Source organism: Trichoderma asperellum, chromosome 1, assembly GCF_020647865.1.
Source record: "Trichoderma asperellum chromosome 1, complete sequence".
Taxonomy (NCBI): domain Eukaryota; kingdom Fungi; phylum Ascomycota; class Sordariomycetes; order Hypocreales; family Hypocreaceae; genus Trichoderma; species Trichoderma asperellum.
This window is the reverse complement of record NC_089415.1, coordinates 6,231,464-6,256,144: the sequence shown is the minus strand read 5'-3', so window position 1 is coordinate 6,256,144 and position 24,681 is coordinate 6,231,464. Positions and strand designations below refer to the sequence as shown.

General features: G+C 48.9%; 9 protein-coding genes across 9 annotated transcripts; 7 read left to right on the top strand and 2 right to left on the bottom strand.

The window, feature by feature from the left end:
• Positions 1-507: 507 nt before the first annotated feature.
• TrAFT101_001962 (uncharacterized protein) lies at positions 508-1,407 on the top strand (the record flags this gene model as incomplete). The annotated part of the gene is made up of 3 exons (XM_066126474.1): positions 508-996; positions 1,055-1,201; positions 1,271-1,407. 2 exons carry the CDS (start codon positions 508-510, stop codon positions 1,172-1,174), a joined length of 609 nt encoding a protein of 202 aa, XP_065982577.1. The 3' UTR covers positions 1,175-1,201; positions 1,271-1,407.
• Positions 1,408-2,454: 1,047 nt separating this feature from the next.
• On the top strand, positions 2,455-3,505 carry TrAFT101_001961 (uncharacterized protein). Its single transcript, XM_066126473.1, has one exon. The coding sequence runs from the start codon at positions 2,564-2,566 to the stop codon at positions 3,497-3,499; it is 936 nt and encodes a 311-aa protein (XP_065982576.1). The 5' UTR covers positions 2,455-2,563; the 3' UTR covers positions 3,500-3,505.
• Positions 3,506-4,647: 1,142 nt separating this feature from the next.
• TrAFT101_001960 (uncharacterized protein) lies at positions 4,648-6,702 on the top strand (the record flags this gene model as incomplete). Its single annotated transcript, XM_024907812.2, has 2 exons — positions 4,648-4,877; positions 4,953-6,702. The coding sequence occupies 2 exons, from the start codon at positions 4,648-4,650 to the stop codon at positions 6,700-6,702; spliced, it is 1,980 nt and encodes a 659-aa protein (XP_024763079.2).
• Positions 6,703-7,569: 867 nt separating this feature from the next.
• Positions 7,570-8,959, top strand: TrAFT101_001959 (uncharacterized protein). Its single transcript, XM_024909630.2, has 2 exons — positions 7,570-7,798; positions 7,895-8,959. The coding sequence occupies exons 1-2, from the start codon at positions 7,642-7,644 to the stop codon at positions 8,707-8,709; spliced, it is 972 nt and encodes a 323-aa protein (XP_024763078.2). The 5' UTR covers positions 7,570-7,641; the 3' UTR covers positions 8,710-8,959.
• Positions 8,758-11,474, bottom strand: TrAFT101_001958 (uncharacterized protein). Its single transcript, XM_024905228.2, has 4 exons — positions 10,546-11,474; positions 10,245-10,306; positions 9,877-10,135; positions 8,758-9,828 (listed from the first exon to the last, which is right to left on the bottom strand). The coding sequence occupies exons 1-4, from the start codon at positions 10,858-10,860 to the stop codon at positions 8,983-8,985; spliced, it is 1,482 nt and encodes a 493-aa protein (XP_024763077.1). The 5' UTR covers positions 10,861-11,474; the 3' UTR covers positions 8,758-8,982.
• A 1,739-nt stretch (positions 11,475-13,213) lies between these two features.
• On the top strand, positions 13,214-15,579 carry TrAFT101_001957 (uncharacterized protein). The gene is made up of 2 exons (XM_024899574.2): positions 13,214-13,839; positions 13,918-15,579. Exons 1-2 carry the CDS (start codon positions 13,761-13,763, stop codon positions 15,246-15,248), a joined length of 1,410 nt encoding a protein of 469 aa, XP_024763076.2. The 5' UTR covers positions 13,214-13,760; the 3' UTR covers positions 15,249-15,579.
• Positions 15,580-16,272: 693 nt separating this feature from the next.
• On the top strand, positions 16,273-18,559 carry MRP3 (Component of pyruvate dehydrogenase complex, mitochondrial). Its single transcript, XM_024899536.2, has 2 exons — positions 16,273-16,789; positions 16,874-18,559. Exons 1-2 carry the CDS (start codon positions 16,472-16,474, stop codon positions 17,927-17,929), a joined length of 1,374 nt encoding a protein of 457 aa, XP_024763075.1. The 5' UTR covers positions 16,273-16,471; the 3' UTR covers positions 17,930-18,559.
• RVB2 (RuvB-like protein 2) lies at positions 18,556-20,663 on the bottom strand. Its single transcript, XM_024907811.2, has 3 exons — positions 20,353-20,663; positions 20,064-20,290; positions 18,556-19,992 (listed from the first exon to the last, which is right to left on the bottom strand). Exons 1-3 carry the CDS (start codon positions 20,359-20,361, stop codon positions 18,780-18,782), a joined length of 1,449 nt encoding a protein of 482 aa, XP_024763074.1. The 5' UTR covers positions 20,362-20,663; the 3' UTR covers positions 18,556-18,779.
• Positions 20,664-21,285: 622 nt separating this feature from the next.
• TrAFT101_001954 (uncharacterized protein) lies at positions 21,286-24,457 on the top strand. Its single transcript, XM_066126472.1, has 2 exons — positions 21,286-21,829; positions 21,896-24,457. Exons 1-2 carry the CDS (start codon positions 21,601-21,603, stop codon positions 24,058-24,060), a joined length of 2,394 nt encoding a protein of 797 aa, XP_065982575.1. The 5' UTR covers positions 21,286-21,600; the 3' UTR covers positions 24,061-24,457.
• Positions 24,458-24,681: the final 224 nt, after the last annotated feature.

The window sequence follows — 24,681 nt, the reverse complement described above, 5'->3', positions numbered from 1 at the left end:
AGCCACCATGTAGACGTATTTTCGAAGCAAACGACCAATATTATACGACTTCATATGCACCTAGTGACCGAGAGACTTCGGTTCCAAGCCCTTGCCTCATCTCAGCATTAGTATCGCCAACACTTGCTTACATATCATCCACGAATGCTTTCTTTGCTGCCTCTAAATTCCTAGATTACATATAAATCTCTTGAGGCAATCATGTTGCAATACCCGATCATGCTACGTCTTAAATGGCTTGGATTCAATTTATTGGTTTGCTTCATTCGCTCCCGTATACGTCGCGCTTCAGTTTGCTTAATGACAGTGCAACATGGTTGGAGTTCCAGGACGCGCTAGAGGCTGCATCACCTGCCGCAGAAGGAAGAAGGGAGTTAGTAACGTCGATGTTCTCATATCTTTCAATTTCAAGCCTGCTAGTTGCCATTAATGCAGTGTGACAGGGGAAAACCCGCTTGTAATCGATGTATTCGTGCGCGGCTCTCCTGTGAAGGATTTGAGACGGATATGATATGGCTGAATTCTAATAACAATGGTGCATCTAACCAGGAGCGCAATGATTCTATCCAGCCAAAAACAGTTTCAGAAGTTCGGCCTTGGATTGTTAGCTATACAAGAAATAAAGAAGCTGGCCCTCGTGTCACTCTATCAGACTCTTTCGCAAGATCAGCAAGGGAGCAGCTGTATTTTGGGCTTTTCTGGAATATCATGATACCTGAAGGACCACGATTCTCACCCGAGTCATTAGATCTGGCTTCAGTAGGCTGGACTAGCTTCGTCGGGGACCTTTACAATTCTGAGACTGCTCTGCGCTTTGCGACAATTGTTACGGCGACTTCTATTCTCGGAAGACTTAATAATGATGAGCAACTGCGCTTGAAGGGGCTACAAGTATATAACTGGACAGTTCAAGAGATGATCAGAGCTGTTAAAGAGCCGAACCGAGCAAAAAGCGACGGCTTGGTACTCACAGCTCGACTCATGGCGTTCTACGAGGTATGTTTTCCCGCAAGAGCATAATCATTAACTCGCTCTGATGAGAAATTCATGATAGCTTTACTTTGGTCCTGATGGAGATCCGAGGCTGGCTGGATGGCAAAGACATAGTGAAGGACAGCTCGCGATGTTCCTAGCACGAGGGCCCAGCTCGTTTATATCAGGGGCTGCTCATTAACTCTTTGTTGATAATCGCATCAATTTAGTGAGTAACAAGGTTCAGAATATTTCATCTGAAATCAGTTATTCTCATGCTGATGCAATGAGCACATAGACTTTATTAGCCATAAGACAGAGGGCTGTGGCTCCATTCAGCGGCGACGAATGGGATACGCTCCCTTGGGCCATTATCGAGAAGTCGACCAAAGACAAGCTCATTGACGTTATGAGCAGCATTCCATACATTCTAACTATGTTAGATTCCCTCACAATATCCGATTCTCAAGATGCAGTAGACGAGCTTCTTAACATGATCTGGCGGCAGTGTCAGAATGCGGAGGCTGCTTTAGCCATGTGGCGGGCTCAGATCGATCTGTCCGTCTACGATTACACCATCACAGGATTCCCTCTACTCAAACCACAGGCTGATAGCGATTTTTCACTGCTTCACTTGAGCTGTACCTACTGGAGCATTTGTCTAATGCTTTCATGCATTATAGAATCTATATCAGGGGACTTTCGGATATCATTAACCTCAGAAAACGCGACAGTCACATCATTTTTCAACCCCCACAGCCGTCATTCAAACTTTATCCCAGAGAAATATGCTTCCAAAATCGTCCACTGTGTCCATCTCTTTTTTGAGCCATTAGCTGGAGCCGTCCAGGGAAGCTCGGGATTTTTTCCTATGGTGTGCGCATGGCGCTTCTATGAGATGGCCGCCAAAATATCAGGTCAAAAGAGCGCAGAATTACATTTCTATATGATTTATTTAACAAGCCATTCATGGGTAGTACAGTGGAGCGATATCTGGCACATCTTCAAAGAGGCGTGTGGAAGGATGATCTAGATGTACATGTTTCCAAACCAAAAAATTGGACAGCTTGGTTTTGAAATAGCCGTCATGATAACGCAACAGCTGACTTCAAGGCTGCCGTGTGACTAGACAGCGTAGAGCTGCTTTAGATTTAATGATAAACGATTTGTTATTTCGTGATATCTACCACGATGCTACATGCGCTTCAGCTGTCAGCGAATAAGCCGTCGATGTGGTTGCTTGCATTAGAATTCTCGTTTACTGCCATGTAACTTCAATAATGCAGATACTGGGGGCCTCGCCATTCATTTAAGCTAATTTGTATTAGAAGAAAACAGGCTGCATAATCCATTTTTCCTATTGGAGAAGCCTTTGGGCTTTGTGGATTCAGTGATGCATTGTACCAAGCCGAACTGCATTGATTGATCCCGTGGATGCTCTATAACATATGTGCGGGGTCAATGTAGCCAACACACGCAACATACTGTTCTGGAAAGAAAATCCCAAAAGAATCAATCTGATTTCTGCTAGGTTTATCTCCACTTGTTAGTGAGGCTTCTGGTAAAATCTCCGCCTCTGCGAATTCGCAAGATGAAGCCAAAAACGAGAGAGAAAGTACTAGATAAGGCCAGAAGCTTGTTGAATCGGCGCAATAAGCCTGGATCTTCATCTCGAGTACCAGGTAAACATCCGCCTGCCAGCTCAGCAACAGCCAGTGCGCCTTCGCCGTCAGGCGTTTACTTGGAACCATCGAGAATCTCTTCAAAGGAAAGGTCTAGTTTCTCATCTGCAACAGCAAGTCGGTCTTCGTCAGTTGTTTCATCAGCAGTCAATACACCATTAAACCTCAAGGCAAATCCAGAATCGTCAAAATCGCATCAGCTCTCCCAAATAACAACATCTCATTCGCCCCACGCGTGTTCTATTCCTTCAATAAGGTCTTCTTCTCCTGACCTCGCGTCGGGGTCTTTGGCGCTGCCAGAACTTCGACCCACACAATGTTCCCTTGATCCATCATCATCATCGTCTCCTACTTTAATGTCTGCTGAAGCTCGAGTGTTTCCTAAAACACTTCGATCAACGCCGACTCTGCTTTCAGATCTGTGGAGCCGAGCCATTGACGTGGCCAAAGGTGAAAGTGAAACCCTGAAATGGCTTCAAAAATACGGGCTTGTGTCCACAGATGGGAAGCAGCAAATGACTCAGAAGAGCACAGAATTCGCACAAAGTCGATCGGATAAAAAAAACTACATAGAAGAACTAATTAGACTTATCGAGGCAAACAAGTTATCTGAACAAAATGACAATCCACTCAAGATCCCAATTGGAAACCGGGAAGTTATTGTCAGGGATTACATTGCTAATACTGTCGCCTTTATTACAAAAGTCGGTAATGTCGCTTTCTCTTTCACATCGGTGGAGGCCAGCGCACCATGGGCCGTTGTAAAGGCGGCTCTGCAAGTAAGTTTATGCTTTACTGCTGTAACATTGGTCTCGGGATCAAGAGAAAGAGATGAACGAAGCTGAATGAGCATCAACATTACTGTGTTCATTGAAAAACTGGCCGTAGCGTCAGAAGCTAATTTATTTAGATTCCAGTCTACCAGGTTGAACAAAAAGCTGCCTTACTCGGAACGGTCAAATGGTTTACGAGCATTGTGCGCAGAGGTCAAATCTATGAAACTTTATATACAGTCGAAACTACAGACAAGAAAGCCGTACAGGGTTTGCAAGACAGTCTTCTTCAGGTTTACATCGCCGCTATAAAGATGCTGGCCAAGTCAGACACCTTATTCAATAGCGGGACAGCCAGACAGACATTAACTGCGATTTCGGAGCCGGGCTATGCTTCCGGTGCTATCAAAGACCTATTTGAGAAAGAAAAGAAGCTTGATCGAGAAATTCATGCCTGCGAAGTCTCACGATCTGCAATATCATCGTCGCTTCTAAATACGCAAATAAAAGATTTAGAGACACAATTATATCAACTATCTTCACCACTTCCCCATATTGAGAAAGGAGTAGCCAGTCTTCTGGCGAAATTAGAGGGAAATAAACTCAAACAATTATTAGATTTTATAAGCCAGGAGATGATTGGACAAAGTCACGCTACTGTTGCAGAAAAAAGAATAAACAACACAGGAGACTGGCTATTAGCCAGGAAGGAGTTCCATGCGTGGCAAGGAACACCTTTTTCAGCTGTATTATGTCTTAAGGGTACCAGTGAGTTCGCCCCTTTCGTCCTACGCATACAAAGGTACTAGTAGTTGATCTAATAATAAAGCAATCTAGTTGGCTCCGGCAAAACATATCTCACATCTAAAACGATTGATCACATAAAACAGACAATTGAGTCATCGCCGCAACATAATGAAGGATTTGCATTTTTTTACTGCAACCGGTCTGGATCATCAATGCAGGAGCCGCTTATTATTTTAAAAAGCTTTGTTCGTCAGTTAGCTAGCAAGGCTTTTGATAAATCCGGCGTCATCCAATATAACCTCATACAAAGATATGAGACAGCGGTAAGGGAGAACAGATACTTCAACTACAAGGACTGCGAGGATTTACTTTTAGAATCCTTTAATTTGTTTTCAAAGACAACTATTGTCCTTGATGCGTTAGACGAGACAAATATCACTGATTATAATGTAGGTACTGTTCTTAGTGCGCTAATGGAAAAATCCAAAAACCCCCTTAAGATTTTCATATCTAGCCGACCTGATCGAGAGTATTTGGAAGCTTTTGCGGACGAGGCAATTATCACAGTGGATGCTAGCAATCAGCGGGAAGATATTGAGAGATTCTTGGAAGAGAAACTCTATACTACCAAGTTCTTTCAAGAGCGAAGCCGAACCATCCAAAACAAAATCACGAATGTGTTTGCAGCACAGAACTGCGGAATGTAGGTTGTTTTTAAAGGCACTATTTAATTGCTGCTTGCATAGACATTTAGTTCTGACATCCTAACTAACTACAGGTTTCGATGGGTTTACTTACAGGTGATGAGTCTTAAAAGGCTTATTACAGATAAAGCAATTTATAACTGGGCTTGTAACTTGCCTGTTGATTTAATGGCTGCATATGATCAACTTTGGGAAAATATCGTCAAAGAACATGATAGGTTTGATGTTGAGTTAGCCAAGCGAGCTATTATGTGGGTGCTGTGTTCTTTTAAGCCACTTTGGTTAGAGGACCTTTTGGAAGCCATTCGGTACGAGATGCAAGGCTCTATGTTAGTGCGGAATGAAGAGCAGACGCAACAGCAAATCCTATCATTATGCCAAGACCTCTTAACTATTGATGAAGACCGAGTATGGATGCTGCCACATGCCTCCGTGGCTGAGTATTTTGAGAAAAGAGGCTGGATTAATATATGGGAATGCGACGTATTTGTATCAAAGCTCTGTCTCAACTCCCTTGACAACCCCCCATCGGACAACGGTCGGTTTTTGGAGTGGTACGCTCGATATTGCTGGCACAAGCACGTTTGGCGATATGACAAATGGCTAGGATCCAGGGAGCAAGAGGCAGATCAAGAGGTAGATCCGGATCTCGCAGCGGCTCTGAAGCGGTTCCTTGGGTCGCCAGGTGAAAGCAGTGCCAATTTTCGAAATTGGGCCCGGGACACCAACAAGAGCGTCTCCTATAAGACAGCCATATTTGCCATGTGCAAATATGGATTTTACTACACCTTGCGCGACTGGTGGGAGCAGCCTGGCAAAATCACAGAGGAGGCAGCCCTCAAAGGCGGCTTCAATAACAACAACATAGTCATGTTCGCGGCTCGAAGCCGCTGCATGCCAATCTGCAGACGTATGATCGACTTGATGCATCTGAAGGAGGACAGATTCAACCATGCAGTAGAACGTTTGATTGAGGACGGTGAATTTGGCACGATGAAGTTTCTTGTGAGGGAGGCAAACTTGGATGTTAATTTTGCGAGGCGCGAAGATACACGGGGTTACAATACTCCTGCACAGATCGCGGCGCGGAGACGGCCCGATATACTGCAATGGCTGGTGGATCGAAAGTTCGTGGGCCTGGAGAGGGAGAATGACAGTGGTCATGAACACGGTAACGTCCTGATCGCAGCAGCGGCCTGGGGCAACATCGAATCGGTTCGAATCTTGCTCATGGCCGGGGCCAATGTGAATGCTGCTGTGCACAATGGCAAGTACGGGAGTGCTCTTGTCGCAGCAGTCGCTCTGGATAGAGTTCCCGGGAAGCGCGTAGAAGTAGTTCAACTGCTCCTCAGTCACGGCGCAGATCCAAACATGCCTATGAGAGCTGGCAAATACGGTAGCCCGCTTGAGGCATCCTTGACACAAGATTGGGTGACCCAAGGAGATTGTAGAATGATGCAGCACTTACTGCTCGAAGCTGGTGCGAATCCTATAGCCATGTTAGAATATGGTGAATATGGAAGTGCATTGGCCGCTGCAGCGTTCTGGGGGCAAGAGGAGGGCCTCAAGACCATGGTTGACAAGGTTGGGACGGGGCGTGCCATTGAAACCCTTAGCCAAAGTAGACATCCTGATGAGCGAAGATTCAAAGAGCAACAAGATATTACACGCTGGAAAGAGACAACCACCTACCTTGCCGAGGAGGTGGGCGTCAGTAGAAAGATTCTTCATACAATCGGTCTCTGGGACGTCGAACCTGAGCCTAATCATTTGCCTTCGGGATGGCAAGATGGGTTTGTTTTAAGGTATCACAAGCATCGCTAGAACAATTTTCTTTTCATCTAAATAGGTGCCTAAGCAGGTATAGTTACTGGTTATATTCAGTGACATGAGACTGGGTACTTTGCCCTTGCGATATATTCCCCCCATGCATTAATCACACTCACTGCTAATCCTGTTTCAATGTGGCTAAGAAGCCAAAGCTTGTTACATCAATCTCTGTAATCTTTCAGAATCGCCAATTTGCAAAATTGGATTTATTCATTAGATTTCTCATACGAATACGTCAAAAGTCTCTGGCTGTTCATGCCATCTAGCAGTATAAGTATTCATTCATCTACGAACATGTCGTGGCACTTGAACCTCTCTCAACAAGGCTATCGAATCGTTATCATGCGAGAAGAAAGCTCACAGAATGCCAAGTAATGATAAGCTTCCACATCAAATATACCACTATATTTATCTAATTTTACTACATATTTGATGTCGAAGCCTTCGCAAGGATCGTAAGTATCCCCTTAAAGATTTTGGGCTGGGGGTGATGCATGTTCTAAGGAGGCTCATGTGCGAGTATAGGTACCTATAGTTAACTATATGTGTACCTAGCTGCATGATCTAGACGCCTGTGCTATTCACAACCCATCATATGTGCTCTAAAGCTAATATAATTACCTATACTGCGAGACTCAATCAGCTGCTGCCGTCAAATTAAAGATGTGCAGCACCGAGTGGAAGTTGAAATGCTCCCAGAGCTAGCATGCGCTAACAATACCTATATTCCGTGTCCACCAAAGCCGCGCCCCTCCATAGGTCCATCTAGAACAGGTATCAGGTGCATACATGCATGTACTGACGTGGGGTCTCGTGTGTGCTGTCATTTGCTGTCCACCTTTTGAGGCCACCTTCTTTGCCATTCCGACTTTTTTTTTCACCGACATCACAGCTTGACTGAAGCTTCCGCACAATTCCCCAGTCCGCGCAAACATGGCAGACACGGCTACCACCAACGATGCGGATGCTGCCGCCCAGCGAGCTGCAGAGCAGGCGCGGCTGCGCAAGGAGCGCAGAGAAGCAAAAATCAAGGCTGGAGGGTCTGCGAGATTGGAAAAAATCACCGGCGTAGGCGGCCGTGTTACTGGAGGTTTGTGACCTTTGAATGCTGTGCTTTTCTCTTTTTTTTTTTTTTTTTTTTTCCATCTTCGTACAATGTGCTGATGGATGGTGTCCGTCGTGATAGACTCGGGAACTACAACCCCATCTGCTCCGGATGCCTCCTCAACCGCACCAGCAGCTAGCGAACACCACGATCCCGCCGAGGTCGACATCTCGGAGCACTTCTTCGCCCCTAAGAAGACGTCCCGCAAACCGATCGATGGCGTCTTCTCTCCCAGCCCCGAGCCGTCGCTCTCTGAGGCCCAGCTGCGCCAGATGATGCTCGGCCTTGATCGCCCCGAACAAGCCGGCCCTACCGGCGGCGATTCAACAGGTCTGAGCCTACCTCCAGGCATGGAAGACGATCCCATCATGAAGATGATGTCGCAAATGATGTCCTCGGGCGCGATCCCGGGCTTTGGCGGCGCTGACGGAGCCTCCAACCCTTTCGGCAACATGCACATGCCACAGCAGCAGGCCCCCGTCGAGCTTCCCAAATCCTCATCCGTAACTCTCTGGCGCCTCGTTCACGCCCTCGTTGCCATTGGCATGGGTCTCTTCTTCATCCTGACCACAAAGTTCACCGGCAGCAAGTTCGAGCGCGAGAGCATGGCCCTGGCTTACGACCAAGAGGTTGATGACGAGGTGGAGAGGCGCAAGAACTTGTTCTTCTGGACGTTTGCCACCGCTGAAGTCTTGCTGTTATCGACGAGGATGTTCCTCGATAAGAAGAGTACTAATGCTACGGGTTTTGTCGCGACGGCTATTTCCTACTTGCCGCAGCCTTATCGGGGGTATATTGGGATTGGGCAGCGTTACATTCAGATCTTTACTACTGTGAGGACGGATATTCTGACGTGCATTTTTGTGCTCGGGGTTGTCTCTTGGTGGTTGGGATGAATGGTAGCACAACAGTTTTTATGAAGCATCGTTTACGGGAATGGATCATTCGCAGGAAAGGAAGATTTGGACTACCAATTTCATTATAATACAAAAATAGAAAATTAACATTATCCATTCAAGTCATTAGCAAAGAGTTTGCTTGTGCATCTCGTCTAAACGTAAATAAAATAAAAAGAGATGGGCTAAAATAAAAAGAAAATCATGCGCGCATCTCAGTTGTCCGGTATCATAAACCCCCATACACTCCTCTACCATTTAATTTCTTGCTCTTTATTTCCTTAATACCATATTCAACAATCCTCCCATTACGCCTCTAACTCTTTTCGGGTTCTCCAGAGCACATGTGAATACAACTGCCGTGCTCGCCGCAAATATTAACTTCTCCCTCCATTGCTTCTCTAGGGGATACCGACGCGGGACCAACGTCGCCAGCGCCCTTGGGGCCACAAACAAGGCCATGTCTTTCCTTCTGCCCGCAGTCTCGATGAAGACGCTCCATCCACAGAGGTAGCATCCGGTACCGACGCAGAGACCTCCATCGATCCACTGGCGGGAAGGTATATCTTTGCCGAGGATGCGGGGACCGAGGCGGGTGCGGCCTAGGCACACGCCGTAGTAAAAGAGGGTGATGAAGGTTGCAAGAAAAGTGGATGATCGGGTAGAGCCGGTGATGGCTTTCATCAGGTCGATCCGTTTGGGATTCCGCAGTTGAAGGGCTAGGGCAAGGGGCAGGTAGGTGAGCATAGACCATTTCCAAGAACGAAGGAAGCGGCTTATAGCATGATATTCGCATGATGGACCACACCCCATATGGACGAGGTCGCAGGGGAAAGGGATTTCTGTAACGGGGTCACCCCATTTTGTTGGTAGGCCGTAGTCTTCGCACACGGACGTCAGCAGTGGCGCCTGGCCAGTTTCCTTGCCGTAGATGAGCTCCCCGTTTCTGCATCGCCGTAGAGCTTCGATGAGTCGTAGATCGACAGAGGCAGCAGATGTGATCCACTTGTTGTAGCTGCGAGGCAGGCTGTCTGGTGAGTAGAACCACGCCCACATGATGAGGCCTGAAGAGGCAGCAAACACGGCCGGGTCCATGAGGCGGGAAATGATTTGCTCAATCTAGGCAATTAGCTCGAGAAAGGAGCACAGTGAAGAGAGGCTACTAACCACCGTCCACTTTTCCGTAGCCTTGCGGCGAGAGCGGTGCTGGGACCACAGCTCGCCAACAAGGACATCGGCAGCGCGAGTGACAGCAAAGAGAGTGAGGTCAAGCGTTCGACCGCCATAACCGTTGGGAGCAGCCTCGGCCAGACCTTGCTGTGCCGATGCCAAACCCGCGTCTGCCAATGAAGGGCGTGTCCGCTTAGACTGTAGAAGCTGGAGGCTGAGCCATCCCGATATGAAAGTAGCCAGCCATCGTGCTAGTCTGTCAAACCACCTGTCAGCTTCGGCCAATATAGTCGTCTTTGTTTGGGTGTGAAGACGTTGCACAATATGGCAAGGTTAGGTCGTGCAATCTATATCCGGAGACTTACCTGAGTTGTGACGCCGCACCAAGCTGGGTGGCAACGCGGCTGATGATCTTGAGCAGAGGTTCCTATATCAATATTACAAATAATCGTCAGCGCATTGTATGTCACAATTGAAACCGCTATCGAATAGTGTACTAGCTGAAACGGGCCACAACTGAGCCCAGACTATTACAAACATGGAACTACAAGCCCATAATTTGCCATAATACGGGCAGGTGGAAGCTCATTCAGGAAGATCAACCTGCAAGCCATGTCTCATGTCAAGCTGCCGAGCGTCTCACTCCAACTCCCATCATCTTCTTACCTGTAGCAATGTAGAACCTCCTACTAAGGCGGCACAGAACGTAGGGAATCGTCGTGGATCTAGGCCGGTGCGCAAGATTCGAAAGGCAGAATCCTTAAAGGACCGCTCATCTTTATCGGCGGATAGATATTTCTTCGCGCTCTTGCGCTTCTTGGAGATGAACTGAAGGATCAGCGTCAACAGGCGAGGCGCCACGGCAGAGGCATAGCCCAGGAGATAGGCCCGGACCAATGGCCGCAATGGTGCGGGCAGGGACTGGAAGCTCAGCGGCCCCTTGGACTGGGCGGCTCGCAGGGCTGCCACAGAGGGCTGCATCTCCAAGGTCAATGGCCTGACTGAATTGGAAGGTTTAGGAGAGCAGCGCTATGATATCGGGCAGAGACAATGGGCGTCCCGGCGATATCCAGCCCCGGCCTCGCAGCTGAGAAACAAGATTTGACGGAATAGAGTTCAGCTGCGTGACTGCAGGGATCCCAGAGCAGCGCCCAACGGAGTCGGGATGAGAAAAAAAAAACAAGAACGAAATCAAGAGCAAAAAAGATGTAGCGCGCCGCTCGCTTTGGGTATCTCGGGGGATGCCTGCAAGTATTCGCTGGCAGCAGCCCAGAGAGATGCCGCGGCTTTTCGGCGATAGTGTGACGCGACCTCCTTTCTGCGCGATGATGTCGGTGCGATGCGTACCACAGCGCTGTGGCGTAGGGGCGAGGAAGCTTAAAGGGGGAGACGCAGTCAAGGCTGAAGAAGAAACACCAGCCAATTGCCCCCTCGTGGGTCCCTCGTCAGGGTCAGCATAAAAAGAGGCTTGGAAATAGTACAGGAACTGTTAATTGGCGGTACTATTTTGGTTTGGACTTTGGCGTTGAACGTCTAAATAAAGGGAACTTTTTTTTTAAGCAGTTGATCTATGGAGATGTGCTAGGATATGGAGTGTTAGTGTGTAAATCAAATCCGGAGCCTCGGCAGTAGATCCAACAGCTTCCGGATGCGTTGCGGCTCTGTGCGTTTGCCTTGTATAATAGGCCTAGGTGTTACTGCTAGTAGTACTAGTAGGTACTATTTCTCAAGTGCATACTAGACTATCATTTCATTATTTCTTCAAATTAATAATGCTACTATTCTTATTCACCCGTTGCTACTCTGTAGATACAATGCGCAAGGATAGTGCTAGTACCTGGTGGTATGTAGTACCTACTGCTGGGCAATCAAGGGGCATGCGACGCCTCATTCAGCCCGAGAGCCAGCTCTGAAGATGGAACTAAAACTCCCACAAGGCGACAGGTCACGAACCCGAGCTCCACCGAACGCCCAGCACAGACAACGGGGGCCAGGAACTTCTGTTTTTCTTTTTTTTCTAGATCGAACAACCAGGGGGTTACGAGCCACATAGCATAACCTGGGATGTGGCAGTGATAGCTAGGACTGTTTCGCGGTCTCGGCCGAGCGAGAGACAGATGCGGCCAAGTGCTCCGTGCTGGCAATCCTGCTGGCATTGCAGATGGTAAATTGAAAACGACGCCCCATCAAAAAGGGAAACTGATAATTGATAGAAGTCGATGGTGTAACCATCTCTTCGGCATAATGGTGATCATTGAGCGGCATGCGTGGGGGACCCCTTTCTAATTTTGCTGCGTCGACGAATGGAAGATAGCTCAGGGCGCGGGAGCCATTGTTCATTCAAATCATTTCAAAGACGACAGCCGATGCACAACCACTCCAAAATGCAACACCGGATTTCTACGGCCAATGTCCAATTTAAGCAGGTTAAGAGCAAGCATCCTAGCTCTGGAGCCCTGGAAGGGTACGTGCATCTCTCCGGTGCTCCGTACGGAGCATTTCCACGTTAGTTCCCAGATGCATCTCGGTGTTCCGTCATCTAATCCTATTCTCTTCATCATCTTCGATTGCTTGGTTTTGAGGGGTGCCGAGAATGAGATGGAACAAATGGCATGTGATGCTCGCTTTGAAGGATGCCGCTAAAAGCTGCCATTTCGACCACGGCCGGCTCCATCAGCCAAAGAGTGCAGCACAGAGTGTACCGAGTACCAGCGGGATCTGCGAATCAGAGGCAAGGCCAATATATCCGGTACATACCACCGCCCCTCCACTGCCAAGCCTCGATACAGCGGTACACAGGCTTGGCCGGTATTTCGATAGCAGATACGGCAGGCATGGAACACTGCTGGAGCTGCAGACTGCGCTAGAGCCACTCCATACCCCTTCTGAAAACCCACCAGGTGACTTGAAGCGGGCCTTGACGGGACAGGGTGGCTGAAGTTTTTTTTTCTGGCTGGACAGCATCTCTAATGACGGCGTGGTACGGGACAATACCGAAATTCCTTCATACCAGCGACATTGACGCACAGCCCAAAAGCGTTATTGATTGGCACCCACCTGCACCGCCGGTGTTGCATGAACGCGCGTGGAGCAGCTCGACTATTGAACAATACGACTCTGTACGGCCCTACAAACGACCGCCGTACTCGGGCTGGCGTTGTAGGTTATTTGAATTCAAGCTCGAGCTCCAATTAATGCCAGACCTGCCCGTCTAATTGGCAGCTCGCTCCCGTCCCGAGGGCTCCGCTATTCGGTGCCACGCTGCAGCTATATTGCTTGCCTTTGCCTGCTTACAGGGCAGCTGAGCACAGCACGGCTCTCGTACATAACTAATTCATGTCCTCGTGGGGTCGCCTGTTAGTGGAGTGACTGACGCCTCAACCTGCTCTCGTGCCAAACGCTTGCCGCAGCTTTTCCTCTTCCCTCCCCTTTCCCACCCTCGATTTGCGACTTTTCCTCTTATTCTCATAATCTTCTTCTTCCCTCTCCTGTGCCGCATTAGTCTCTCCCAGGCGGCGCCAAACAGACACTCCCCCCCTCCCCACTGCCAATTCTCTTAGCGGCACTGCGCTTCCGCCAAAAGGCACCGAAACCGTGACCCTGCTGGAAAACCACGGCTCCACTTGTAACTCGGCCTCACCTCATGTTCTTCAGCGTTTAAACCTCGATCCCCCCGTTTTCCTCTTCCATTACCCCGGATTTTGTCCCCAGCTTCTTTCATGTGCTTCTCGAACTAAGATCGCGTGCGCCCTACAGCCACCACTGCCTACAGTTCATGAGCCCGGGCAGAGCTGCAGCGCCTATTCTTACAGCCGCCTTTCGCAAACCACCACGGGCTCGCCTCGGCCGCACAATCTCCACCATATTCTTAAGGCGCATCCATGCTCGCCGTGCGGCAGCCTCCCAGCAGGATGGGTTCGTCGCAGCCCGATTCTGATCCCTTCCAAATGCCCTTCGGATGTAAGATGCCCCCTCTCCACCTTTTATACGGCGTACATGTCATGTGTCGTTTTTCAAGACTGACCCTAGCTCTTGTAGATTCCGTCGATGGCACCCAAGAGCCCATCTTTGATGCCCCCGAACCTGCGCCTGGGGCCCCCTTGCTTAGCGAAACTGATAGCAAGTTCTTGAATGATTTTTTCGACGACATGACCGCGAATCAGTACAATATGCCTTCTTTCGGCGAAGGCCTGAATTATCATGCCTTGTTCGACCTGCCTCCACAGCTTATGGGGACAGCAACTTCATATGGCTCTCAGCCGGCGACGCCTCTCGGCCACGAATCGCATTTAGACTTCTCGATCGATTCACATAACACGCATGGATCTACGTCTGGATCACACCTTATGCCACCACCACCGCCACCACCGCCGCCTCATCCTCACCCTCACTCCCATCCTCATCCTTCTCAACCAACTTCTTACCAACAACACCCCTCTGATGATGTCTTGAACGCCGCCGCCACCTTGATGCAAAACGGACCTGGGTTACGCGGAGCCCACAAAAATAACGACCCATCTGCTTCACGGCGATCTCTTGGCCCTCCAGTTGGTCACCTCCGCCACCAACCCCTTGAAGAGTTCAGGGAAGAGAGCCGGAGAGGCATGGTGCAATCCGAAGTGGACAATACTTTCACAGAATGGATGTGGGGTTCAAAGGGACGCCAAAATTCCGCTTCTCGACCTATCTCTGTAGATTACCAATGGGGATCTGATTCCAACTTTAACCTCGGACAGGGTTACACACCCGAAGCGAACAAAGAAACGGTCGAGACGATGCAGCAAGAACAGCTCAAGTGCCTCGAGTGCCTGGAACCCAGCCAAAGCGCCGCGACAACCCGTCCAAGCAGTCCAACAAATAGCCAGTCTACGTTTGCGTTAGGCATGCATCGAGATACATCAGAAACAAGAGAGAAGCCAGGTGATGACGGTGCACCTCCTCGTAAGAGGCGAAAGAGCAAAATCAAGAAGGACACTGGAGACGATGACGATAATGAAAGTGCCAACGGGATCAAGTCCGCTGCAGCAAAGCGAAGGAAAGCAAAGGGAGAACGAAATGGGTCCGTCTCATCACCTCCTTTGGACGCTAGCACAGGCGGTAAGCGGCGGAAGTCAAACGTGAATGGAGTCAAGCCGGCAAGAGAAAACTTATCGGAAGAGCAAAAGCGAGAAAACCATATTCGAAGCGAGCAGAAGCGTCGAACCCTGATAAAAGAAGGTTTCGACGATCTGTGTGACCTTGTTCCCGGGCTAAAAGGCGGTGGCTTCAGCAAAAGCACTATGCTGACAATGACGGCGGAGTGGCTAGAGGAAATACTGCTGGGAAATAGAGAGCTAGCTGCTCAGCTTGCCGCTCTTGAAGGACGATGAGCCTGTATTTGGGCTGCTGATGTTTGATTCCATATATTACTTTCCTTTTCCTTTGACTTACCAGTGTTCAATTATCTGGAGTCGGGAGCTGTATCATTCTGTGGGACAATTTTGCGAGGCGTTCTGTGATTATACGCTATTGGAGAATGAGAAGCCGTGGTGGTATAATGAGTGGCCATTTTGTTTCATTTCTGGCTGGAAAGGAGGAAAATGAATGGGCATATAAATGTGCCAAATTTTTTTTTATCTATATATGATTCCCGAGATGATTAGGACGCACAAGAATAGCTAGTAGATAGGTACTGGATTAGTAGGCACCAAAAGAGCCATGTTATCATTTTATACCTGCTAGCATCTGATTTTTGTTCGTCTTTGAGGAACCTTGATGTATGTTGACTTTAACTTAGTATTGGAATGGTCCCTGAAGTCAATGAGCCACATTGCCAATCTACTAATAGCCTCTACCTCATGGGAGCGACTAAACTAGAATAGTTCGTGCGCCATGCAATTCTACCCCTTATTCCCATAATCCACCGATCATTCCATTTCGCAGCAACGTTTAAACGTGTAACGCTTTATTGATTGAGTGCTTATCAGTAGATCTATTATATACTATTCCCGGCCATATCAAAGAAAATTTCGATATCCACCCAACCAACGTCTAGTGTTGGTGGGGCTTCGAGAAGAGATATGGAAACAACACAGAGGGTAAAAAAAAAGGGAAAGGAGATGGGGAAAATGAGATTGCTATGCCTTGCCACTCTATGATCCAGAGATATCAACGGAGAAGAGAAGAAATCCCCTTCAAACACTCCTCCCAGCGCATCTTGCCAAGTCCAGCAGGGCGTTCGCGGATATCCAATCGAGCCAGCCTCCCGCCTATCACAGAAGGCCAAAGCACTCAAGCAGGGCCTATTATGGGGCGCGCCATCTGCGCTAGCCCCAACCAGGTCTAGGCCCCAAAGCTCCCAGCAATCCGCAGAGCTCAACCAAAAAATCTTGGACATCCAGCCCCAAAGCGATTTTGACAACCTGAGCTATTCCGCTGCCAAACATTCTCAGCGCGCAACCAACCGTCGGGCTCTCGCTGTCCTCCTCCTCGAATCTCCTGGATCAAGCGTCAATTGTGCTCCAGACGCCGCCGTCCGTGAGCATCTGCCCCCCGCGCCTCGCCCGCCCACCTGCCGTTCTCCCCGGGACATTGTGAGAGACATTTTCCCGAGATGCTCAGCGCCGCTCTTCGGAGGCGTGTCCTCGCGCCTACTCACCAGGCCCTGCGAACTGGCTTCGCCGCGCACGTCGTTCGCTACTATGCCTCCTTCCCTAGCCACCAGGTGATCAAGATGCCTGCTCTGTCGCCCACAATGCAGGCCGGCAACATTGGAGCCTGGCAGAAGAAGCCTGGCGACTCCATCACCCCTGGTGAGGTTCTGGTCGAGATCGAGACGGACAAGGCCCAGATGGACTTTGAGTTCCAGGAAGAGGGTGTTATTGCCAAGGTCCTCAAGGATGCTGGCGAGAAGGACGTCCCTGTTGGCACCGTGAGTTTTTTTCCCCTCCTTGTATAACCGTCCCTGTCGTCTCTTTCCGATGCTAATCATGGTTTTTTCTTTGCTCCGATATAGCCCATTGCTGTCCTGGTCGAAGAGGGAACCGACATCGCCGCTTTCGAAAAGTTCTCTATCGAGGACGCTGGCGGCGCTGCCCAGCCCGCTGAGGCCAAGAAGGAGTCTGCGCCTGCCCCTCAGTCTACCCCCGCCTCTGCCCCTCAGTCTTCTGCCCCTGAGCAGTACTCTTCCCAGGGCAGAATCCAGAGCGCTCTCGACCGTGAGCCCAACGCTCTCCCCGCTGCTGTCCGTCTTGCCCGATCCCAGGGTATCAGCCTTGATGGCGTCAAGGGTACCGGCAAGGGTGGCAAGATCACTGAGGAGGACGTCAAGAAGCTGGTTGCCAGCCCTGCCGTCGCTGCCCCCGGCGCCACCTTTGAGGACATTCCCATCAGCGGAATGCGAAAGACCATTGCCAACAGACTGCAAGAGTCTACCCAGACCAACCCTCACTTCTACGTTACCAGCTCAGTCTCCGTGTCCAAGCTCCTCAAGCTGCGACAGGCCCTGAACAGCTCCGCTGATGGCAAGTACAAGCTGTCTGTCAACGACTTCCTCATCAAGGCCATGGGCATCGCCTCCAAGCGAGTCCCTGCTGCCAACTCCAGCTGGCGCGGCGATGTTATCCGCCAGTTCTCTACCGTCGACGTCTCCGTCGCCGTTTCCACCCCCACCGGCCTCATCACCCCTATTGTCACCGGTGTTGAGGGCCGTGGTCTGGAGTCCATCTCCAACAAGGTCAAGGAGCTCGCCAAGAAGGCTCGTGACGGCAAGCTCAAGCCCGAGGAGTACCAGGGCGGCACCATTTCCATCTCCAACATGGGCATGAACGACGCTGTCTCTCACTTCACTGCCGTCATCAACCCTCCCCAGGCCGCTATCCTGGCTGTCGGCACCACCCGCAAGGTCGCTGTTCCTGCCACCAACGAGGATGGCGAGGCCACCGTCGAGTGGGACGATCAGATCACCTTCACTGGCAGCTTCGACCACAAGGTTGTTGACGGTGCCGTCGGTGCCGAGTGGATGCGTGAGCTCAAGAAGGTTCTCGAGAACCCCCTGGAACTCCTTCTGTAAATTGGAAAAGTGGAAAAACGACACACAGGGATTTCTCTCCCTCCACAAAACTTTCTCTATGGGCAGAAGGCGGCGTCTGGGATGGGTTACACATTAGACTGGGAGCGGAGGAAGTGAAAGGATCCAAAAAATCTATATAAACATAAAAGATAAAGCGGCTTGGATCTGTTTAGTCTTGACGAGGGGGAGAGACGAAGAGAAGAAATGAGGCGGCAAGTGTCATTTTTTTTTCTAATGAAGAAAAAAAAAAAAAAAAAAAATGCCTTGCCGAAGCGAAAGTCGATGATAGGATGGCCTTTAAGCACGCCGTGTATAAAAAAGAAGAACGTCCCTTGGTTAATACTGCATTTTGGGTGAGGGGAGGGAAAGGGGAAGCAGGAGGGTGGATTTTGCCAGCTTTGTATAGTTTTCTCTTTTTTAACTTCTTCTCCCCTTACCTGCAATACAGAAATATATTTTTTTACATCTTTACCTACAACATTTCCTGAAAATTACCATGTAGACATTGACTTTGTTTCTTTCTTTTTGTTTTTCGCCTCTAAACATGGGAATGTTAGTGGGCAGCACATCTCTAAATAGATTGTTGAGTTGAAACGCCAAAGAGCAGAGATAATTCAAATTAGAATTGCCAGTTTACTGCTTTATTGCAAAAATTAACCAAAGAGGTCTTTTTCTACGAAGACCCTCATACGCCCAAATACTGCTTATTTTATGATACATACAGTTTCCATTAAAACGTTCGTTCTCCCCCCTCCCCCCTTCCCGTCTTTGTTTTCTTACGAAATTGCCCAAAAAAAAACGCCAGCCATCTGAAGAATCCCCTTGCAATATCTCCCCAATTGTTCTAGATTTAGCTCAGATCCATTGTTTCGGCCCCAGGAGCAGCTGCCGCAGCAGGAGCCTGGTTAGTGCTGCCGTTCTGGACTGATAAGTCGACACCGCCATCATTTCCAATCAGTCGCTTCTCGGATTTGTTCACAAATTCGATACTCCTGGCAGGATCGTAGAAGAGCTGGAAGCATCGCTTGACGTCGTCGATGCTGACTTGCTTAGATTTTCGCTTCGCTGAAACTAGTTGGGATGTGGTAATCAGATTGCTGGCGTATCGGAGGCCAGCTTCTTGGCCAATCTTTGTGAGCAGAGCCAGAGCATCCGCAGAAATATCGATTTCTTCCTCCTGCGCTCGAATGGATAAGATCTTCTGGATTTCTTCAGGGCTATAGTAATGCGTGTTGATGATGACAACACGGTCCAAGAAATCGAGGGGCAGACCGTGTGGGCTTCTGTAGTCGGTGCCGCGAATACGCGAGACGCCTCGGTTGCTGGCCATGATGACAACTGGTGCCAGGTCATCTTCCAGAGCTCGGTTGATGTAAGAGAAGCACTCAATGTCGAGCATATGCACCTCATCGAGGAACAGCACACCAGGAACAATCTCGGCCTTGCCCTCCTCTTTCCACTCGCCAACCTTGGTGTTGATCTGGTCACGGATCTCGCTGCGAATCTCGCCGGTGTCGCCAGAGAAGAGAGCCAAGAATCCTTGGGTTCGCGAGTTGATGACATCGATCTCATGTAGCGACACCGTGTGGACCACCTCTTTGCGCTTTTGCAGCTCGCCATCAGGGCATTGCAAAAATTTGGTATCGACACCCATGGCATCATAGTCGCGAGATCGGGCATATGATCGACCAAGCTTGGTGATCTTGCCAGAAGACTTATCGATTGAGATAATATCGCCAGCCATGACGCGCTCCTTGGTCATGGCGTCAATCATCTTGGCGCCCATGTCATACACGGCCTCCATATCGGTAGTTTTGATGGTCAGTTTGCCCTGTTTAGCACTGCCAGTAACGCTCCGGTCGATCTGGATCTCGACAACTTCTCCCTCCATAATTTCGCTTTCCTCCTTGATGCGGACGCCGATTGACTTGCGGAAAGCTTGCGTGAGAGCCTCGGTTTTTGACATTTCGAGGGAGAAGATCTCTGAGGCCGCGAGGGTTGTAAAGGGAACGTCGGAGCCGAGGGACTGTGCCATTCCCATAGCAAGGGCAGTTTTTCCAGTGCTATTGAATCAGAAATATAAGCAAAGGGTGTAGAGAAAAGAGCCAGGCTATTGCTGCATCTGCTCACTTACCTTGGCGGACCAGCAATCAAGACGGCGCGGCCAGCAATTTTGCCCTCTTTGATCATCTGCAGGATGACTGCAGCGGCCTTACGGGCCTTTTCCTGGCCAACAAGGCCCTGGGAGGAGGCCCTGGGCTCGAGGCTCGTGGCATCGACGCCGAGTCCCCGGATGTGAGAATGCGCGGCGATGAGGTTCAGACCGCGAAGGTCCTTAGTTTCGGAAACGGTTACTAAGGGCTGGCCAGAGGCAGTCAGTTTACGAACGGGGCGATGCTCTGGGAGGGGGACGGCAGACTCACAGCAGCCATTGTGAAATATATCTATCCCGTACGCGCGCTGCAAGTTGGTCACGACAGGATTGGAAGCGAAATCTCAAAGCTGCTGCTCTAGCTGGGTGCGCAGAGTTGACAAACAAGGCTGGGCGAATTGCAGCTCCCGTTTTCGCCAGGAAAAATTACGGCCCCGGCGAAGCGCGCGTTTGGCGCTTACACGCGCAAGCAAGTGGCAGATGCAGGGCACGGCGAACAAAGTTAGGCTGGTGGGGCGTCTGGCTCTTCGCAACCTGGATCTAGGACATGGGCCTGCCAGGCCAAGCTCTCAGGCAACTACAGCCCGTTTGTTGTTGGTTGATGCTTCATGTAGTACAACACGAAGCAAGCCGTGATATGCCTTAGGACCACCACTTTCTGCCCAGCCCTTACTGTAGATAGTCCTCGGCCCACATGCACTTTTGGCAACCCGGACTTGTGCAAAACGCTCTTGCGCTTTAATTCTTGGCGGCGCCTTCTCTGCTGGTTCCCTCCTCCCCTCTCCATGATCTTTCCTTTTTCCGAGTCCCCAGGACTTGCGTTTTGTTTGCTCGAATTGCATGTTTGCTACTTGCCTTCCAGCCAACGAGGCCCCTGACTTCCAGCAGCTCATCTCCACTCCCCAGCATTAGCAACAGCCACTTCTGCTGCTTGCAGCAATGGCCTTCATTGTTTACCCCTGCTGCCGCTGGGCTGCTGCTTGCTATGCACCCTCATATTAATAGTAGAAGCACAAGGCGAGGCTCCTATTCGTAGATTTGCGTCTTGCGTAGAAGAGGAAAGAAGCTGCTGGGTCTGTTCTATTCTGTAGGTGCACGGCACGTCCCCCGTGACTGCTCTGCATGGAGTAGCCATGGCATGCCCAGGCCATTTTAGCTCAGGCCTTCATCTGATTTGTTTTGTCTTCTCTCTTAAACAAACAAAGAGCACCTTGGCTCGCACGCTTGCTGCAAACACGTTTCTGGCCCCTCTATGTGCCTTTTTATAGCACTGTGGCCGTTTGCACTGCGCTTAGGCACCTGATTCCCTTTTCCCCCATCGATGTCGTGTGTCGATTCCTCAATACTTAAAATAGGCATATTCGGAGTTGAAGTTGCATCGTCCTCCAAATCTCTTCAAATAGGCCCAAGGGATATGAATAGTCGACTTCCGTCTCATCGACGCCTCGTCGCTTAGAGCAACTCCTCAGGCTCTATTCATATCTCTGTCATCGGCTGCACATTCGATCCAACAGCCGCTATGGGCAAAGATACACAAGGCCTGAAGCCAACTCCGTTACTAGGATTTTCTCAGACATTTGGCAACCAACGTACAATGGCGGACTCTATCAAACCTAAAGACAGCCAGCGGCCGGCCAACGACGCAGGTCCCAACCCCAAGCGCCGCCGCACTATCGATCGACCTGACGAGCGGAGCCCAGTTGCCCAACGTGAACGAGTTGACGCATCCAGCCCAGCAGTATTAGCAGGTAGGACTAGTGACTTCCCAAGTCTTGAGTATGGACCCTGGACTTACTCATACTAACAATATCTAGATACAGTTCCTCACAGACAACGCAATCCAGATGTCTCTAAACAACATCTCTTGAATGCATTGCCCAAAGCTGCTACCGACCATGGATCAGTTGACTCCCTCAAATCGTTGATGAATCTGTTTTCCGAGAATTTTGAAAGTTTTCAGATGAAAAACAGAGCTGTTAGGCATCTCAAAAGGAATACTACAATCCAAGACCAGAACCACCACCGTCCTTCAGACTTTTCTAGTGCCTTGAATCTACAAGCGATTGAACGAAAGGCAGCTCAAGAAGATATCGAGAGAGCCGATAAACAAATAACAGAGTTTTGTAACAAAATATCTCCAGTTCTTCGATCGATTTTGCATGGTATTCTAGAGGGCGGAGGTATGGTCGCCAACCCGTCTGCAATCTCAGATAAGCCGGTGATATCAGAAGCCAAATTAAATACTGTCCAAGACACGATCAAAAGAGAGATGAAGACATCGTTCAAGAAAGACCTCGCAGAGTCGCAGAAATCGTTGAAAGATGGCTTCGAGTCGCAAATGTCCAAACTCAAAGAGGAGCTATCCCACGAATACGAGCAGCAATTCAAGTCTCTTAAAGGGAAATTGATACAAGAATACGAGGAGAGAGAAAATTCTCTTAAAAAGACGTTGACTCAAGAAGGAGAAGAAAGGGTAAAATCTCTTAAAAAGTTGCTAGCACAAGAACATGAGAAGCGAATCACAGACATAAAGCATTCTGTTGCCCGAGAAAACAAAGAGAAGATTTCAAACCTGGAAAACGCCTTGGCCAACGAAAACATGAAGAATGCTGCTCTTGAAAAGAAGATGGCAGATTTGGAAACTAAACTTGACAAAGCATCCTCAGAACAGAGACAGAAGTTGGAATCATTGGTGAATCAAACGCATCTTGACCAATGTCTACAGCGCCTGTCAAACTCTCAGGGGGTCAAATTTGATGAAATGAAGGCGTATATGAACCAGAAAATGGATAACGCTTCTTATATCCAGCAATTACAGCGACTTGAATTGCTTTCAAATTCTCACAAAGAGAAACTCAGCAAATTTGAGACGCGCTTGAATCAGGCGGAAGACAATGCACCGAAGATTAAGAATCTGGAAGGACAGCTTCACAATCTTTCAATGCTCACCAAAGAAAAGGCGCAGCAGCTCTCTAATTCTCAAAATGAGAAACTTGGTCAGCTTGAGGCAACTTTAAACCAGCTGAATGATGAGAATTTTGCCGCCCACCAGCTTTTGAAGTCTCAAGACGATAAATTTAGCAAGCTTGATAATCAGCTGCGAGGCACCATGTCAAGAATTGAAGATTTGAGCAAACTTGAAGAGCGCGTGAACTTACTGGCAGGCAACTCTCCGAGAATTGAAACTTTGGTAAAGGACGGGCGCAGCCACCTGGAAATGATTGAAAGAAAAGCAGGGGAGTTCAATGCACGCCTTACTTCTCTCGAATCTATGGCACCTACTGCTTCAGTGGAAGAGTTGGTTAATATTCGTACAGAGATGGCAGACATCGATAAGCGCATACAAACCCTCAGTCCCAAGCATGAGTCTTCTCCCATATCGACCGATTCCATTCGGCGAGCCATCTGGCTTGAAGTAGAAAAGGAGATAGAGAACAAGGCCAATGCCACCAAATTAACGCTTGCGAGAGTTCAATCCGGACTCAATGAATTTCTTAAGACTGAGCGGGAAGAGAGAGAGGCTCTGGAAGTGCAATGTGCCGAAATTACTCGCCAGTTTTTGCTGGCCCAACAGGAGGCCACTGCAATGAAGAGTAAAATTTCGGAACTAAATGAGAGAGGGAACGACCCCATTTTGCAACAGGACAATATACTCAAGTGGGTTGAGGAGAAATTCAATAGTCGCATTGGGGCCGCCGTAATTGAGCTCCATCATGCACTTGAAGGAGTTTATATGCAGCTACAAGCCCTAACGGTATGGCAGAACAACTTCAGCACAAAGGGTCTCTATAGAGATATTTTGAACCATATTAATGCCACGATGCCAGACGGCACAGTGACGCAATTGAGGAGTCTAAAGCAGCGCATGGAAGTGGCTGAGACACGCATTGCGGCTTGTGAGAATAGCGTCAGCAACAAGAGAAGAAAACTGCCGAGTGGGACTTCAAGGATAGTCACTGGCGATCAAGCAGACGCGTGAAGATATTCAGTTTGGGTGACGAGCCGGCAATGTTTGAACAGTGCCGGGGAGCAACAAAAGCAGGCTTTTGTTCAACTTATTCGGGATGGATCTCTAAGCAAATGTCTTTCTTTTAAGGCGGATGAGGCAGTTATTCCAGTCGGCTTGGATTTCGGACATAACATTGGTTGTCAAAGATAGCCATTTGTTTGGACTGTTAGATGCAACGCGGAGCGTACGTGGCACGAAAGACGGCGAGATAATTTGTTTTTGTTCTAGATGAGGCAGCTAACTAACCATGCATGTATAAGTAATATAGATGATTGTACTTTGTGCTTGATTGTATTTTGTGGAGGAATGTATAAAGTAACGATTCGATCTATCGCCAGATCATAAAGGCAAAGAAGCTGATTTCTTTTATTATTATATACACATCATTCTTGTAAATATCTGCTTTGCTTTACAAAAAAAAAAAAAAGGCACGCTTCTGTACCTTGTATATTCTTTTACGCTTAACATAGCAACAGAGCTGCCCCTAATCTACCCATCCAAAGAACCTGAGAGCTGTTTGGTATGAAATTCTAGGGTAATACTGCTTTATAAGGAATAGCATTTTTTGTAGCTCTTCTAAGTAGCCAAATA